We start from the raw sequence: 18,237 nt of genomic DNA on the forward strand, positions 1-18,237 counted from the left end.
TGTGTTGTTATGTCCTGTATGTCCCTAACCTTGTAGCAGACCATTCCCCTTCGATATCACTTGAGTCAACATTTCTTTTCCTTCTACCTTCTCTGAAGTGTATGAAGTCCCCTCCTCTCCCACACCGGAAAACTGTCTTCCATGAAGATGGTACCTCTATCTTAGTGAAGCTGGAATCAGTAAAGTAGGAGCCAGAAGGCACAATAACAGTCAGATACCTTGAGAATAACATACCAGATAGCCAACTGGTGAGCCTGGATCATCACCATTCCTAAGTCCTGGGTTACTGTAGTGGATTTTGGGAACTGAATGTAGAGGGTTGAGTCTCACTCGGGAAATGCTACCACCTTTCCTGAGAGTGAACAAAATGTGGGAACTCTTGAGAAATATCTATTTGCCCATAGGCTTGCTGCACAAGAAAGAATCGCCACCCCATAGAATTCAGGGTGGACCACATGAAAACTCTGGAGAGACACCAGCAATAACCCAAAAGGCGAGAATTTCAAACCACCTCTGGGCCAAGTGTGATGGCACACGCCTTTAATCCCAACACTAGGATTAAACAGAGCGGCAGGCGACCCTCTTGTGAATTCGGGGCTACACAGTAGGCTATTTCGAAAATAAAACCGCCTATAGGGTGACAGCATGCAGCGAAACCACGAGTCCCACAAATGCCACAGGAAAGCTCTCGTAGCTAAGGAGTTTATTATGATTAAACTATTTTAAGAATTAGTTTCGCAGGCGTCGGACAGCTGTATAGAACAGAGAATAATAGTACGATGTCGTGATAGGGACGAGACGCGCAGTCTTGGACTCTGAGGTACGTCTCCATCCCTAGGAATCCAGAGCAGTTGTTTTTAGGCGGTTTAGCGAATCCCGTGGCGCTGGGTGGCGGCGCCGGCTGATAGCGTCATCTATCTGAGCTCACGCGTTGGTTTCCCTGGCAACCGGCGCGGTCCCGCCGGCGGCGCCAAGGCCGATGCTCTCCCGGCGGCCGCGGGACCCGCTGCAGGCGCTAAGGCGCCGCGGGCAGGAACTAAAGCTGCAGGTAGGTGTGGGGGAGAGGGGCTCCACATCCCAGCCGCCCTCCGAGACCCGAACGCCCGGCGGCAGCGTTCTAACCCCGGCCCTCGCCGGAGACAAAACCTCCAGAAAGCCTTGTGAGTCAGCTAACACCTCCAGCTAAGGACTCACCAGCCCCCGGCCCCTTCTCAGCCCTCCCGCCCTTGTCTAAACTAGCCAGTTCCACCCCAGTCCTGAGCCACTCCTTTGAAAGTCATCACTTTCGCAAAGGCAAGTGTAACAGGTGTCAACGACTAGACTTAATACCTGAGATCCGATAAACGAGCCAAGGGCAGGAGATTGGTAACTTAAGAAAAGTTAATTTCAAAGGAAATCAAGCACTTACAAAAGAGGTAAGATCTCAAAGATTTTACGTCAAAGCTCTCGGTGCTGGGGAAGACGTGATGGAACAGGCGATGCTCTGGTGTATAACCTGCATTTCTGGACAGCAGTTTGACAAGATACAGCAAACATGGATTCTCCTAGGCTGGCTGATTACATTTCCAGGAATCTACCGTTCGTAATAATTTAAAATTGGGATGGATATATAAAAGTGTTCACCACATTTTTTTTTTGCTGATAATGGGAAAAAACTGCATATGAATAAATGATCAGTATTGGGGGGTGGATTAAGCTAATCCATAGATGGATTATTGTTATACAGGCTTCTCAGTTCTTGTCTTGCAGGAAAGGATTTAGTGGCAGGACTCAACACCTAAGCAGAAGTTTGTATAGCAAAATAAGGCATTTGCTTGAGAGAGACTGGAGAGGGCTACAGGAGCTGGAGACCAGCCTAGGGCTTCTCCCATTGTAGATTGGAAACAAGTTTTAATTGATGCTGATGACTTGACCCTCTTTCTCTCCTGAATCGTGGTTGACTGGACTCTCCTTTTGAGGTATTTATGATGATGATTCTGTAGAAATGCCCATGTGTGGGGGGTGGGGAATGTCATAATCACAATGGAAGCGTTATCACGAAGTCTGATTCTTTGGAGGACATGGCACTTTGTTCTGGTCTATGTGTGGCAACTGAGAAAGTGTTCTGGCCTCCTTGGCTCTGTTACTACAGGAACAATGTGACTGCAGCTTCAGAATGTTTAACCACAAAGGGGCATTCTAACTGCCAGGAGACACAGCTACCAAGACAGGGCTGCAGTTTTCCTTGGTGATGTCATTTCCAATTCCTTATCGACTTAGTACTGTCGGATGGAATCTGATAGTGCTATGAAGAGATTTTTGCTAGAGCTTTTGGGGTTTGGGGGTAAATATTTGTGGTAAGAGATCAAGTTAGAAAAAGAATGTAAGGAGCTGGAGAGATGGCTCAGTGGCCGAGAAAACTGGCTGCTCTTCCAGAGGCCCCTCATACAGTTCCCAGCACCCGCACGATGGCTCACAGCTGTCTAACTCCTGAGGAGCTGATGCCTGATTCTGGCCTCTGAAAGCACCAGGCATGCATGTGGTACAGAGGCACACATGAAGGCAAATACTCATATACATAAAATACATAAATATGAAAAGGAAAAGAATGTAAAATGGAATACACACTATTTCAATAACATTTGCTATGTATAGTAGACATAAACAGATATATAAGGAAGCAGGACAGAATAGTATATAGGACAAACTGCTGATGGTTATTGTTTGCCTTTATATATATTTTTTCAAGACACTGAATTCTTGTTACTCTTAAAAATAAGAACCAAGGAAAGGGGAAAATGCTGCTATTATAAGCTCAAAAAATAAAAGAAGTAATAAAATAACCAAATAAATTGCAATTAATGGATTGTTTGTTTTCAGAAATTCTTATTTTATCTTAGACAGTTTGATTAATATCTTAGACAGTCTGGAACTTAATAGGTAGGCCTGGTTAGCTTTGAACTCAAAGAGATCCTCCAGCCTTTGCCTCCTGAGTGCTGGGATTAAAGGCATGTACCATCATGCCCGTCTATTTTACATTTTAGATATGTAGTCTATTACCAAGAATTTTTTCACTGAATAATTTATTTAATAATCTCTAACAGATTGAGAGACTACTGGAGTTCATGGGTCACACAGTTTTGGGCTTTTGTTTTAAAAGTGCACAATTTTGTATGTTTTCATCATAAAGAAATACTTTTGAGAATATAGATATGATTAACCTGAACTTCAATGTTTATGTGTATTTAAACATCATCCTTAAATATGTATGTTTCCACTCTAGAGGCAGTGGGACCTGGGAGAATGGAGCCAATAAATCAGGTGGACTAAAGTCTCGTGCCATAGCCAGCTTCATTCAGAACATGACAGCTTATACTCTGGGGGTTCAGAAAGGTCACATGAGGAAAGTTCTCATGAGTTGAGGCTGTGTACAATCACAAGGACAAGCTGCACCTGGACAACTGTGGTTTCCATGGAGGCCTTTGAGTAAACAAAGCTGAAATCGATTCACTCCTAGCCGCTACTCCTGGGAGAAGCTTGAGAACACATTCCAAGAGTGACTCCAACAAAACCAACTGTCAGAGACACAGCTTGGATAGTCCAAGCTGTGATTTTGACAATAGAGTATTTGGCCTCCTCCTCTAATGAGGCAACATGGGTGATTAGGGTGTGGACCCTGAAATCATCCTTTGCTAAGAGGAACTGAATACCAGGGTCAAGGGCATGGGCAAGTGAACCAGCATGTAGGTTCATTGCCAGTCAGGTGGTGGCTTATGTCCAAGGTTCCCCTGGACACAGCATCCTCATATGTCAGCAAGACAGTGAGGGCAGAGTAATTGCGATTTTCCTCTCTGTTGTTTGAGACATTTAGGGTATGAGTGTAAGCTGAGATCTTCCATTGAGCCAGAAAAACCATCCTGTGTCATGTGAGTCATGAGGAGTAACTCATCTTTTCATAAGGATATCTTTTATTTGTTTTCATTCTGATTTGGCCTATATGGCCGAAGCTGATTAGACCTGCGCAGCCAGAAGCAGAGGCAGCAGGCTTCTGGCAAGTCTTATTTCCCAGCGTGTGACTTTCTTTGCTGGGATGATCTGTGCTCCATTCAAGGGAACTTCTTGAGCATGGACGTCCTGCCATGCGAGTGTATTATAAATACAATTCATTTAACTTAAACATTCCATTTTTCATAACCAGTTTTATAGACCATATTTTAAATATCATTTTACATTAAACAAACTTTTAAGTTTACCTCAAACTTGTTTGCTGTTGCCATACTTGCTTTAGGCTTAATTTTGACAACACAGAACACTATGATGGGAGATAAAATTGGTCTCTACCTCCAAGCTTGTTTCTGGAAACGAATTACATTTGTAGTAAGCATGACTGACCATTAATTTGTATATTTTAATTATCTTCCACAATATATGATAAGTTAGTAACTTTTATAAGATTGAGACTTTACAACTATCTGTTATAAAGTTTGAACCTTAAAAGTTTTAATTCTTGAACTTTAACTATAAATACAGTCCACAGAGAGACTGAGGACCTCATTGTTATGATCCTTTTATAGTGCACACTTACAAAATGCCAGTTTTCTTATATCACTCAGTTTCACCAAATAGCTAAAGCTTAACAAAGGTAGCAAAACTATCACGGTTTTTTCTGTATGACCCCGTTTTAAAACAAACCATCTTAGGAGCCTGGTGCCGCATCCTTAGTGTAAAGGGGATACAGTGATAAGTAGAAGGACATCACTTGATCACCTTAACCAAGATAGTGGTAAAGTTACATGGCATGTTCACATCCAGATGAGGTCACCAGCCAAGGTGGCTGCAAGCCACCACTCTAAGGTGAGCCTGTTAGGACTCCTTGTCTTCTAAACAAGAGTTTAGACAAAACTTTTTTCTTCTAAAATGCTACCCTTTTCCTAAACGAGAGTTAAAGCCAGGTTACATACATAGTATGCTATAGCAAATCAAGATTCTCTAAACATCCTCCTTAAAGCACAGTCAATGAACTTAGAATTCCTAAAGTACAGAAAGTTAAAGTTTCACCCAAAGTTTTAAAGATAGTAAACAAAAATACGGAAAAGTGGGGAGAATTCAGAGTTATCACCTTGCCGCTTGTAACCTTCCAGGAATGCAGTCTTCCTTTCCCAGCTGTTCTGGGTTCCTCTCTTTTCCCTGTCACAGAATCAGGTGGCCTCCCTGACCCAGGATAGAGGCTTTGGAGGAAATTTAAAAACAACAACAACAAAACTTGGATCTGGAGTAGACAGGCCAAATTCCAACTCCAGAGCCAAGCTTCTCAGTAGAATAAATGCATGAAACAATTCTTTGATATTATCCATACCCAAAAGACATTTGAATCTTTTTTTGTAAGACTGACCCAGTGACACACATCTCCATAGCCGTTTGTATGTGTCTGCAGATGGACAGACAACCTGAGGTGCTTTTACCCCTTAGCTCTTACAAGCAAGATGCAAGCAGGATTTTCCAGACTTGAGAAGACAGACATACAAGTAGAGGGGGAAAAAGCATAAGGCAAAAGAATTCCATGTTATCTCTGGAATAATTGTGAAGATGCAAGTTTGGAGGCTCGGCAGAAATGGTGGGCATTTGGGGCTCTGGGTGTGGTTTTACACCAGAGCCTTGTGAGATTTACATGAGCTGGGAGTTTTATGGGGGAGGAGGCCTTGACCACACTACCATTCTGTTTTATGGAATTGTTTAAATCAGTTTAGATATTGAAATTCAAAAGTTCCAAATTTGGGTCAGCAACGGCCATTTTCCCAATGTATATGGAGCCAGATTTGCATTGAAAGTTGAAGGAGAATTGCCGGCTTCAGTTCTATAGGAAATTTGGAATGGATGAGGGACACAAGCAAAAACAGATCAATATCCAGTCACTCAGAGAGTCCTCCACATCTCAAAATGACCCAACACCTGGGAAGGGGTTGTTGGTAAGGTGAGAGAAAAAGGGAAGAGACAGAGAGTGGAAAGGAAAGACAGCTTGAGAGAAGCAGGTGACCCTTCTCCCGGGGCCAGGGAGCATAGGAGAGCCAGGGAGGCTTGGTCATGGGTGGCTTTGAGCGGCCAGTAGGTCGCTAACCTGGATTCCCTAACCGGTTTCGTCATCATTATGTTAGGTGATCTAAAGCAGCTGTAGAGCGATGGAAGGTAGAAGGATCGACTTGGACTGGTCTTAGGTGGGACCATGTTTATTCACAGCTAGGGGGCATCTTTGTCATTCATGTGTGCAGATGGCCAAAAGGCCTACAGAAGAAGATGGCATGGGCCCATATCGAGGTGGAAGTAACTTCCGCAGGCCACAGGGGAAGCTGGGGAATGTAATCTTTCAGCAGGAAGCTATCTGTTGCTATTTTCAGGAGACAGATTGGCTCAGGAGACCTACTTTTTAAATTATATATTTACATATATATAATTTGTGTTTATGTGTGTGTGTATATATGTGTGTGTGTGTGAGATTATAATTTCCCTTTCCTTCACCCCCCATCCTCCCATGTACCACCACCAACCACCTCCTCTACTCCCACTATCTTTCTTTCTTTGCCTCTTTTTCTTTAATTGTTATGTCTGTGAGTGTGTGTGTCCCTAAATATATAAATACAGCTTACTCAGTCTGTATAATGTTACTCGCATGTATACATTTTCAGAGCTCTCCATTTGGTATTAGGTGGCGTTGGTGTGCTCTTCCCTGGAGACACACTATTCCTCCAGCTCTTAGCATTCCTTAGTTGTCTGTAGTTCTTTATAGTTCTTTGTAGTTCTAGGGTTGAGGCCTCTGAGCTTTACCCCTCTCACATCAGCATGTCTATCGGTGTCCTTTGGTCGTTCAGGTCTTGTTTTGGTAGCCATATTGGTGAGACTTCATCAGGGTAGAAGACACTGTCTCACAGAAAACTTCTTGTTTGGCTTTTGCAATCATTCCAGCCCTCTCCTCTGAAATGTTCCTTGGGCTGTAGGTGCAGTTGTGTTGTTGGTGTATCGTTTGGGATGGGGCTCCACAACTCTACATTTTTATCTCTTGGTTTTCTGTAATGGTCTTTGGGTTGGAAAGAAGAGTCCATGGTGAGGGTGAGAAGCCCTTTTACACTGTCTGGGAAGAACGTGTTGATAGTGTTGATTAGTTTTGCCAGTTCTCACAGCAATACCTGAAGGGAAAACCTGGTATCCACAGAACACAGAATCATCTGTCATTTGGGCCATGCCTTTGATGACTGGCCCTGTCACTGGGAGTGAATTTTAGTAGCGCTCCTCTGGGAACCAAACACCAAGAATGAAGAGGAAGCTAATGTGATTTTATGTCTTCCCCTCCCCAACACTGCCTTCCCCCGTACTCTATAGGAAAGCCAAGGAGTGCATGCCTCTTTGTGGGTACATAACAAAGGTTAAAAAAAAAATGTTTTTGCAAATTGTTAGGTCAAGAGGAAGTCCTGGTACAGTCAAGACCATGAACCTTACTTGGCAGTAAGGAATAAACTAAAGCATACATAAGAAACACCTCAAAAGCATGGGGCCCAGGAGGCTTACACAGAGCCAGGCTCTCCAACTCCCTTTACAGAAATGTCCGTGGGCAGGGCAACTCATTTGCAGTGGGAAAATGAGCAGGTTTGTCTCAGGAGAAAGGCAGTGAAGATCCCTTAGGGAGGAAATAAAGTCACTGTTCAGGGCGGTTTGTCTTGATAAGGTTTGGGCCTCTAAAGCAAACACATCTGCTCAGGTGCATCAGATGTGGGCTTCAGATCTGGGCATCTCCATGTGTGAATTTTGCATTAAGCAGTGAACTCTAGTTAGTAAGGCCAGTGGTATATTATTTGAGGAAAGTATATTGGTGACTTGCAAGGAAAAAAAAACCTGGATAGATAAAGCAAACAGGCATAATAAGATGTTAATGATAGAATCCAGGTAGTAGTATTTGCTATAAAATTGTACTTTATTGTATGCCCATGTTCAAAACTGTTCTTTATACATTGGGGGAACACTATTAGAATTCTGTTTCCTAAGGCTATGCAGTAGTTGGCACGATGTCTTAAATTGTCTCTATTTGTCACAGGTTGATAGTTTGGTTACTGAAAGCCAACTGACAGGTGCTCTGGAACCAAGTAAAAGAAGAGATATTTACCAAAGGTAATGTGTGCTGCTCATGTGCTGTCTGGGCCTGCACTTCTGTTTCAGTGGAGCTGTTTAGAGCCCTGGAGGCTGCCTACGTACACACAGACCAATGCAAACACAGACTGCCAGTTACTTAGGCTTCCCTTCCTTCCAATCGCCTTTCCCCACACCTCAGATCACCAATTAGATCCTATCTCCAGGTGGCCCGTTTAGTCCTGAGGCTCCCCTTCCCTTCCTTGACCCTCTTAAAGGAACTACCCCCTCAGACACGGGCTTTCTCTGGACCGACAGCAGAGACTAGTCTAGTTCACATCATGCCCACAGTCACTCTATTATTTCCACTTCCCTCCAGTTTCCTCATTTCTTCTATTTTGTAGTTTCTTTGTACTTTCTGTTTCTTATTTGTAGATATAACTACGCCCTTCCTCCCCCCCATAAAATCAGCATAGACATCAAATCAATATCAATATTCTGCACACCTTGTGATCTGAAGATAAAGCATATTAATATATCATTCTGTATTTGTTGTAAAAATTATACAAGTGTCTGGTGTAACATGAGGGCCTGCTCGTTTGGGTTTCTATCCTGCCCAGTTCCCACAGCTGGCAAGTCCCAAAGAAAATCACACAGAGGTCTCCATAAGATTATAAACTGATTGGCCCACTAGCTCAGGCTTCCTATTAGCTCTTATAACTTACATTAACCCATTATTCTTTATGTTAGCCACATGGCTCGATACCTTTTTCAGCAGGGTATGTCAATCCTGCTTCTTTGGTGATCTGGGCAGGACTCCAAGGAATGGGCTTCCTCCTTCCCAGTATTCTCCTGTTCTCATGGCCCTGCCTCTACTTCCTGTCTGGTTGACCCCGCCTATACTTCATGCCCTGCCAATCAGCATTTATCTAAAACATGATTGACAGAATACAGACAATTATCCTGCACCACTCTGGTGCAAGCCCTGGGCTGATAGCAAGACCAGAGAAGGTTTGATGTTATTCTTGTGGCCAGAATCAGTTCTTTCATTAGTGTATGTTATGGAATAATTCAGTTGACCAGCACATGACTTGTTATAATGCTCAATCCTGGCTAATTTAAAGATCAGCGGCTGTGCACAAATCAGCTGTGGCCAATGTGTCCATGAGACTCTTTGTCTCTCTCCTGTACTGGGACGTGTGTGAGAGCTCTACCACTGAGCCATATCCCTGACCAATTTGTGGTTTTAGTCATTTTTGCAGGTTTTGAGACCAGGGAGTTCCATGTGTTAGGTATAAAATACACCAAGCAACACCCCCAACCTGTTGTGGTTATTATTGACATTTTATACTGACTTTTAATCCTAAAAGAAAAATATCCATCAACTGAAATACAGTGCTGTAACAAGGTAAGGGCATCTCAGTGTTACAGGACAGCTACCTATGACACGTCTTTCTCATCAAAGCAGAAATTTCTGTTTTGCCCAAATCTGTGAGTCCCCACAAAAGCCAACAGAGGAGACCGAGTCCCATATGTAAAAGCAAAAAGCCTTTATTTTAATCAAGTTTGCAAACTCGGTCTCTCCGCGTGTCCAATGTATTGGAATATCCGGAGAGCCCCGAGCTCAGTTAGGGTTTTTATAGTAGTAAAGGTGGGGATGAGGGGTCTCTTAGGTTCAGGACCCCTGATTGGCTGACATTTGTCTAGGGGTGTCCTGGTGAAGTGCTGGCAGGTGTTTCTATTTACAGTGCTTGGAATGCCAGGAATTTCCTTTGAATGGTCTGCTCTTGGGTGGGGGTCGGGTAATCTCAGTCTGCCAGGCATTGTCTCATGATAAAATATTGAGACTCCAGACTCCATTTAAATTTATTGATGGCCAGAGTCCCAGGTGATAATGGTTGGAGGAAGTAAAGAAACTTCCTTTCTGCCCAGATTTAGATTATCATGGCTGGCCCTCACAATTTCAGCCATGAGATAATGTCCTCTAAAGGGGTCTCTTTCCCCGCATGACTCGACGTCCTTTCTCTGACGAACATCAGTACAACGCAGCTGAGCTGCTAGCTGCCCCCCCCAACCCGGTCAGCCAGCTGCCTTCAGAACTGATCAGTTGCCAGGTGGTGGTGGTGCAAACCTTTAATCCCAGCACTTGGGAGGCAGAGGCAGGTGGATCTCCGTGAGTTCGAGGCCAGCCTGGTCTACAAGAGCTAGGTCTAGGACTGGCTCCAAAACAACACAGAGAAACCCTGTCTCAAAAAACACACACCCACCAAAAAAACAAACAAAAACCCAGAACTGATCAGTTATCTGCTGCAACAAGAGAGAGATTCTTTCTGTACAATCACTTAAGTTTGATGACTGTGTTATGAACTGATTGCTTGAAAACAATCTGAAAAGCAAGAAAGGGTCATTTGGTGAGACAGTGCTGACGAGCACACAATCAGCGTGAGCAGACTTCACTTATAATGCCCAAAGAGTTTTAAAACGATGTATTATGTAATAATTTGTTTAAAAAGAAGAAGGGAGGGGGACTGACAATCTGTGAATCCCAAAATGGCCTTCCAGTCACTGTGCAGCTGAGAAGGACCATGAGTTTCAGCTCCTCTGCCTCCACCTTCTGCGGTCTCTCTAACTCCTACTCCTCTCTTTTCCCCCCAAGATAAAATAATAATGGCGAATAATGTGGAGGTGACAGCAGGGAAACTTTTCAAAACTGTGTGTAAAAATATGGCTGTCAGCCGGTCAGTGTTGGAGTGGAGAGGGTAAGGACGGAATTGTGTTAGGAAGAGGAGGCCTGTGAATATTTCATCCTCTGTCTAAGCTGCATACTAAGCATCATGCAAGCTTTCTTCGTCATCTTCACAATAGCACTGTGAGATGCCTGTTAAATGAAAATGCGGAAATCAAATTAGCCAATGAATAAGGAAGACAATCAAGTGTTTGGGGGCAGCTGAGAAATGCCCGTTCTGTGAGGGGAGGGGCTTGGCTGGACCCCGCGGTGATGGGCCTGGAACTTCCAGGTCGCAGCACGGCACAGATCTAGAGGAAGCACACCACACGTGGTGGTGTGACTTGCTGTCCTCGTGACAGTAACTGTAAAAGCTGCTCAGTATGAACCTCTGGCATAGGAAGAATTATAATTATCCTAGGATACTGGCCTGAGGAGCCCAGGTTTGGTGACCTGATCACAGTTCTCTAAAAGCCATTTGTCTTTGCTTGGGATAGTAACTTCAGCTGTCTTCATGTGACAAACTGTATTGTAGGTGAATAGTACACCATGTTGCTCAGCGACTGAATGATTTCATGAAAATAATTGCCTAATTCTGACAATAGAGAACTGACTTATACTTTATCTTTTAAAAATTTTAGATGTATCCTGTTAAAACAGGCAGTAGATGAAAATAAAAATGCTCTTCAAAAATTAAGCAAGGTAAGTATGATAAATCACAAAAATCTTCTTTTATACAAACCCTTTGAGTGGGAATGAATTGCAGTTGGGAAGTTTCTAGGTTTGCATTAGAGATGAAGTCTAATGCAGTCAGCTCTGAATTGCTCCTCTAGTTTGCTTCTGTTGCTGTGATAAACATGACCAAAGCCAGCCTCAAGGAGGAAAGTTCCCTAACTCACGGTTACAATCCATCATCAAGGGAAGCCAGGGCAGGCGCTCAAGGCAGGAGCTCGGAGGCAGAACCCACAGAAGATGCTGGAGATGCATTTTTCTTTGGGCTGCAAGCTCGCAAACAATGATCCAGAGACTTATTATTAATTATGCAAGGTCAGCCTACAGCTTAGGCTTTTCCCACGAGCTCTTATAACTTAAATTAACCCGCTTTTATTAATCAATGTTTTACCACGTTTTTTATTACCTTTCTTTCATTCTGTACCTCTGACTTGTTCTGTGTCTCCTGGTGACTCCTCCAGACTTAGATTCATCCCCAGTTTCTCTCTTTGTCTGGAAGTCCCGCCTATTCTTCCTGCCTAACTATTGGCCCTTTACCTTTTTATTAAACCAATCACAGTGACACATCTTTACACAGTGTAATCAAATATCTCACAACAGAATGCTGCTCACGGACCTTCTCTCAAGTTCACGTCCAGCCCCCGTTCTTCCACACAGGCCACCTGCCTGGGCTGGGCCCTTCAGCTTCAACTCACAGTCAAGAAAACGTCCTGCCAGGTGGCAGTGGCGCACGCCTTTAATCCCAGCACTCAGGAGGCAGAGGCAGGTGGATCTCTGTAAATTCGAGGCCAGCCTGGTCTACAGAGTGAGTCCCAGGACAGGCTTCAAAGAGACACAGGAAACCCTGTCTCAAAAAACCAAAAAAGAAAAAAGAAAAAAAAAAAGAAAAATTCCCACAGTCATGCCACAGGCCAAGCTGATGGAGGCAGTTCCTCAGCTGAGGTTCCCTTTGCGAGGTGTGTCAGGTGGAGAGGCAGGATCAGCCACCACAGTCCCCTTAGCTTTGTTATGAGAGCAGAGCAGCCAGGACCTCAGGTGCTAAGTCTCTCTGATCACATTACCCAGCATCACCAATTCAGACAGCCTGGAAACATCTACCTACAGGGGTTCCCCTTTCTTTTACATTGGATTAGTTGTGTGTTAACAGTTTAGAAACGCTTCTTTGGGGGGAGAGTACCTGGCTAAGAGGCCTCTTGATGACACAGTATCTCTCATGTCAGTGACTTTACAAAAGTAAGATGAACAAGAATTTGCTCTTGGCAGTCCTGGGATTTTTAAACATGAGCCAGAGTTTCCATGGTGTCCAGGGCTAAAGCCCCATGGAGCATTTGAAGTGGAGCCACCTGTTCTGAAGGCTTGGTCCTGCACCTGACCGTCTGGTCTGAACATCTCCCGTTCCACAGAACTCAGTGTCAGAGGCAGGCCAGCCCCTTAGGCCAGAGAAAATGTAACAACAAAATGATGCTTTCAAGGGGGAAGAGACCTTTCTTTACCAGTCAGTGTTGGAATTTAGGAACGAGCTTTTCTTATTGTTGTACTACCAAAACCTGTCTCATGCTGATTATATAAGACCTATAATATATAACAAGGAAGCAAGAGAGCCCAAAAATGTTTGAGTCATATAATTTTATTTTTCATTTGGTTTGAATTCCAAGTCAGTGAATTATAGACTCTTTCTTATCCTCCAAGGTAAAGGTAATCTTGTCTTACAGAATTTATTGGAGTTTTGTTATTTATTTATTGTGTTTGTTTGTTTTTTGAGATAGAGTCTAACTATATAGTTGTGGACATCCTGGAACTCACTCTGTAGACCAGAGTGGCCTCAAATTCAGAATCCCCCTGCCTCTGCCCCCTGAGTACTGGTATTAAAGGTATACACCACAACAACTTGCTTCTTTTATTTATTTTGTAAGATTTTTTTATGTATATAAATGTGTGCCTGCCTGGCTATATGTGTTGCTGTCTGCAGTTCCCTTGGGTACCAGAAGAGGTCATTGGATCCCTTACAACTGGAAGTATAGGCAGTTGTGAGCATGTGGGTGCTGGGAATTAAACCTGTTTCTTCTTCTAGAGCAGTAAGCAGCCTTAATCACTGAGCCATCTCTCTAGCCCTGTGGTTATCCTTTTAAATTAAATATATTTAGGGAACCTGGGGTTGGCTTTCCAATGAGTCAGGTCCCTGTTCTCTCACAGGCTGATGAATCTGCACCTGTCGGGAACTATGAGAAGAGAAAGGAGGAGGAGTACGGTCTTCTGGAGAAGCTGACCTGCCAGCTGCAGGAGCTTGCTGTGGGCGTCAGCAAGAAGGACACTCTCAAGTATGTTCCCTTCCTCCTTAAGTTCTTTCTTTATATATATATATATATATATATATATATATATATATATTTGGTTAGGAATAGAGACATACGGCACCTTGAACAACAACAACAACAACAAAATAATGTCAAAAACACTACAGGCAATTAAGTGTGTGTGTTGTGGATTCCAGAATGTGTTATCTCCTGTGAGTGATGCTAAGAGGCATCCTAGTCTCTGCCCTTAGACTGTATTCTAGCTGGAGCAGTAGACTGGAGAGCTGAAGAGCTAAATAAACCACTGTTAGAAAATGTGCATGCTGCCTTAAAGCGAGGCTTGATGCAAACAAGGAAAGTGGTTTAGATTGTCTGCTTACATGACTCCTTCTTTCAAAGAATGTGAATGTTGTTGGAACATTGAAAGCAGAAACATGTATTTTGTTTTTGTTGGAAAGAACATTAATAATAGTTTTTACAAATTACAGCACAAAAGTCCTGTAGGTATAAACAAACCCAGTTATGGAGAGAAAAAAATCAATTTTTGAGCCTCTTCAAATGCTATTCCTCAACTGTTTGCTACGGGGTCTTGCTATGTAGTTCAGGGTGGTCTTGAATTTGTAGTCTTCCTTTCTCAGCTGCTTCAGGGCTAGGATGATGGGCATATGCCGCCATGCCAGCTTGTTCTCCAGCCTTTTACACTGAACTCGAAGTAGAACAATGAATATACTTGCAAACATTCTAGGACCTGTTTTGCTTTCTAATATTGAGAATGACAGAGTAGCCAGTGTTATGTTTATGCTCCCATTAGAAACAACTGTTAAGGCTAGGCAGTGGATCCCAGCATTAGGGAGGCAGAAGCAGGCAGATCTCTATGAGTTCGAGGCCAGCCTAGTCTATATAGTGAATTCTAAGATGGCCAGAGCTATATAGTGATATCTATAGCCATATATTTTGGGGGAAAAAAGACAGGAAAAGAAAATATGAAGACTAGGCTTTTGTATTTTAGATGTCTTTCAAAGATAACTTGATGGCGTGAAGCAAAGCAAAGGATGTGTTTGGGGGACTAATAGTGTACAGTTGCAGTAGCGCCTATTACTGTGGACCCATGACCAAAAGCAGCTTGGGGAGGAAAGGGTTCATTTGCCTTACACATCCTGAGTCAGGGTCCATCAGAGGAAGTCAGGCAGGAACTCTGATCAGGCAGGAGCTTGGAGTTAGGAGCTGATGCAGAGGCCATGGAGTGGTGCTGTGTATTGGCCTGGCTCCCCATGGCTTATTCAGTCTGCTTTCTTACAGAACCCAGGACTACCAGCCCAGGGGAGTCTCCTCCCACAGTGGACTGGCCCTTCACCCGTCAATCACACATTAAAAAAATGTTCTACAGGCTTGCCTACAGCCTAATCTTTTGTTTTGTTTTGATTTGACTTTGGTTTTGGTTTTGGGTTTGGGGTTTTTCGAGACAAGGTTTCTCTGTAGCTTTGGAGCCTGACCTGAAACTAGCTCTTGTAGACCAGGCTGGTCTCAAACTCATAGAGATCCATCTGCCTCTGCCTCCTGAGTGCTGGGATTAAAGGCGTGCGCCACCACTGCCTGGCCACCTACAGCCTAATCTTATGGAGGCATTTTCTCAATTGGGATTTCCTCCTCCCAGATGATTCTACCTTATTTCAAATTGACATAAAATTAGCATCACGATAGTCAAGTCTTGTTATTTGCAGTAGTTAAAGTTACTAAAGTTACTAAGGACACTGACTTAGAGATTATTAAATATACCCATGGGATTTATAGGTTTAGATTCCTGTAAGCTTCTAGCCACAATGTTTTCAACAACAGGGTAATACACAGGATTGTTTACATGTGTTTCTGTCTAATGACATAGCATGCACACACACAGATTCATTAACATGAATCCATAGCCAACAGAACTATAATTTACACATGAAAAGTCTTACCTAACCCTTGTACCTCCCTGAAGGCAAACACAGCTTTCTCATACTTAGAAACTCTCCGAACACTCTAGTAACCCATTGTGGAGACATTTAAGCAGCAAACACAGTGATACCACAGAAAGGAAGAAGACATAATGCTAAGCCGACTGCAAGGGCACCTGTTCACCGAAGGAGAAGACGATGTGGCTGTGGTCAGCCAGAGGTGGAACTGTGCACTCTTCGCTCATAGTTGCTGCTGCCTTGGCATGTCCACAGCTGAGCACATAGGTACTACACAAGCTCGTTCAATTTTAGCAAGCGAACAAATGCACAGATGTGGAAGCTAAAACTGGTGAGGACTGGCCATGTGCTGAACAAGCACAACCCTGGTACAAAGGAGTTGACTGTAATTCTATCAGCTTTAGATTCTTTTATTTTTGCTGATAATAAAACATTAATTCAGATAAGACTATGATAGTTTAGATTACATTATAATACACACATTAGGAAAACAATATAAACAAAAAGGTGGAAAAAATTTTTAAAGAGAAAAAGAGAGACAAAAAAGTGCCACATGAGACAAAAGTAAACTACAGGGTAGCATGCTTAGACATAAGGTAGCCACTTAGACAGCTATAGCAAAGGTGAGTGCGCTAGTGTTCCACTTTAAAAAGAGATTGTCAGGTTGGCCTTGGCTTTGGGGTTCTTTGTTTTGTATTATTTTTCTGTAGACCTACATATGTGTACTGGTAATAAGAGTTATATATTAGTTACAAATTATAGATAACTTCAAAAGGAAAAGGGGAAAGATATATTACATGCAAATACTAACAAAAGCTAAGTAAGGCAGTTAGTTACTTAAATGGGCAAAGTAGACATCTAGGCCTGAAGTATTTACTACAAACAAAATACATTTTGTGTTTATAGAAGAGTAAGTTCAGTAGGGAAAAAAAAACCCTAATAACATAGACTCGAATGTCTAAAGCCAGGGTTGCCAGAACTGTATGTAGGTCAGCAAATTAATACATGGTTCTCAGCAACCTTGACCAATAACATCGGTGTAGATGGTGTAGACCTCTGTGCCCAAGGAAACAATGTGCTGCTGACCCCACCATAGCGGGGTTCAGGTCCTAAGACCAGGAAGGGGCACTGGTGCAAAGAAGACATGTCCAACCACCAGATGAGTTTGGCACAAGTGGCCAGCCCCAAATAGCTCAAACCATCTTTTTTTTTTTTACTTCAAAAGTAAGTATGTTTTTTCCTACCCTTCATCATTAGCCTCCAGTAAAAACAAATATGTTTTCCCCCAACTTTTACAGGCAAACAAATTAGGTTGGCCAAATATCAAGCCAGGCACATCATGGCATAGACATGAGCGCACATTCCCAAGAACAACAATATCATTCAAAGCTTAATAAAGCATATTTACAGAAATGGGGGTAATTTACCTACGCTGCTTGCATACAGTTAGCTCGTATGCTTCCAGCTGTTGCCTTGTCCTTCAAAAGGGTCCTGCATGCCTGAGCCTTTCTACAGAGGGTGAGCTTTGATAAGGCTCTTTTCCATCTTAATGTTTTTTCCCAAAATTAAGAGACATAGTTAATGTCCCCTGTGTTGCTTCCTTATATGTGCCCGTTAACTTTTATTACTCCTGTCCTACTTGCACTGAATCAGAAAAGTTCCCAGGGTCTAGGGTGACAGCTGGTGTTTATAGATAAGAAACCTGAAAGAAAGAAAGAAAAAGAAACCTGAGAAAAATCTGTTTCCAAAGAATTTTAGGGAAACATTTGAGAAAAAAAAATGTTTCTTGGAGTGATCACATCTGTCCCATGTGCGACTGACGAAGTGAAACTAAAAACAAACAAACAAACAAAAAACACCTGCCGAGAGAATCGTCGATATTGTGGGAGAGGAGAGAGCATGCAGGTCCCAGCACACTCTGGCTGTCTCGAGGCCCGCTGATCCTTGTTGAGTGAGAGACCGTATCCACCAGCCTTGTCTCACGGAGACCCATTGGACAAGCGTTCACATGGTGCTCTGAAACTCGGTGACCCAGCGCCCAACAAAGTGCAGTGCACAGGATCCATCACTTATGAATTTGGTGAACCACAGGCGCCCCAAACACTTGTCACTGTGTTTCAAAGAACTGAATCTGTCATGGGTGGTGTTTGAAATTTTAGAATTATGTTACAATTTAATGACAAAAAAGTAGAAATCACCAATGTTTGCAAATTAAATCAAACACTTAAATATAACTCATGAGCCAAAGAAAATATTGCAGTGACAATTAGAACATAGTGGGAATAAAAATGAATGTGGCGTGTGACTTACAGCCGAAGTAGTGCTTAGGGGGAAATGCCACTTGGAATGAGTAGTTTGGAAAGAAGATTGAAAATCAGTTGTTAGAGCTTCCAAATTAAGAAGCCAAAGAAAAAAGGAAGGAGCCAGATACATTCAAGAAAGG

General features: G+C 43.0%; 1 protein-coding gene across 3 annotated transcripts in view; it reads left to right on the forward strand.

Moving 5' to 3' along the window:
- Positions 1-957: 957 nt before the first annotated feature.
- Positions 958-18,237, forward strand: part of Nphp1 (nephrocystin 1) — a 55,463-nt gene continuing 38,183 nt past the window's right edge. For all 3 annotated transcript variants that reach the window (XM_038330457.1, XM_038330458.2, XM_038330459.1), the window contains exons 1-4: positions 958-1,048; positions 8,060-8,133; positions 11,458-11,518; positions 13,742-13,866. In XM_038330457.1, coding sequence (XP_038186385.1) covers positions 980-1,048; positions 8,060-8,133; positions 11,458-11,518; positions 13,742-13,866 — 329 coding nt within the window. In that variant the 5' untranslated portion in view covers positions 958-979. The remainder of the gene's footprint in view (positions 1,049-8,059; positions 8,134-11,457; positions 11,519-13,741; positions 13,867-18,237) is intronic.

The sequence above is a fragment of the Arvicola amphibius genome, chromosome 5, assembly GCF_903992535.2.
Source record: "Arvicola amphibius chromosome 5, mArvAmp1.2, whole genome shotgun sequence".
NCBI classification, from domain to species: Eukaryota; Metazoa; Chordata; class Mammalia; order Rodentia; family Cricetidae; genus Arvicola; species Arvicola amphibius.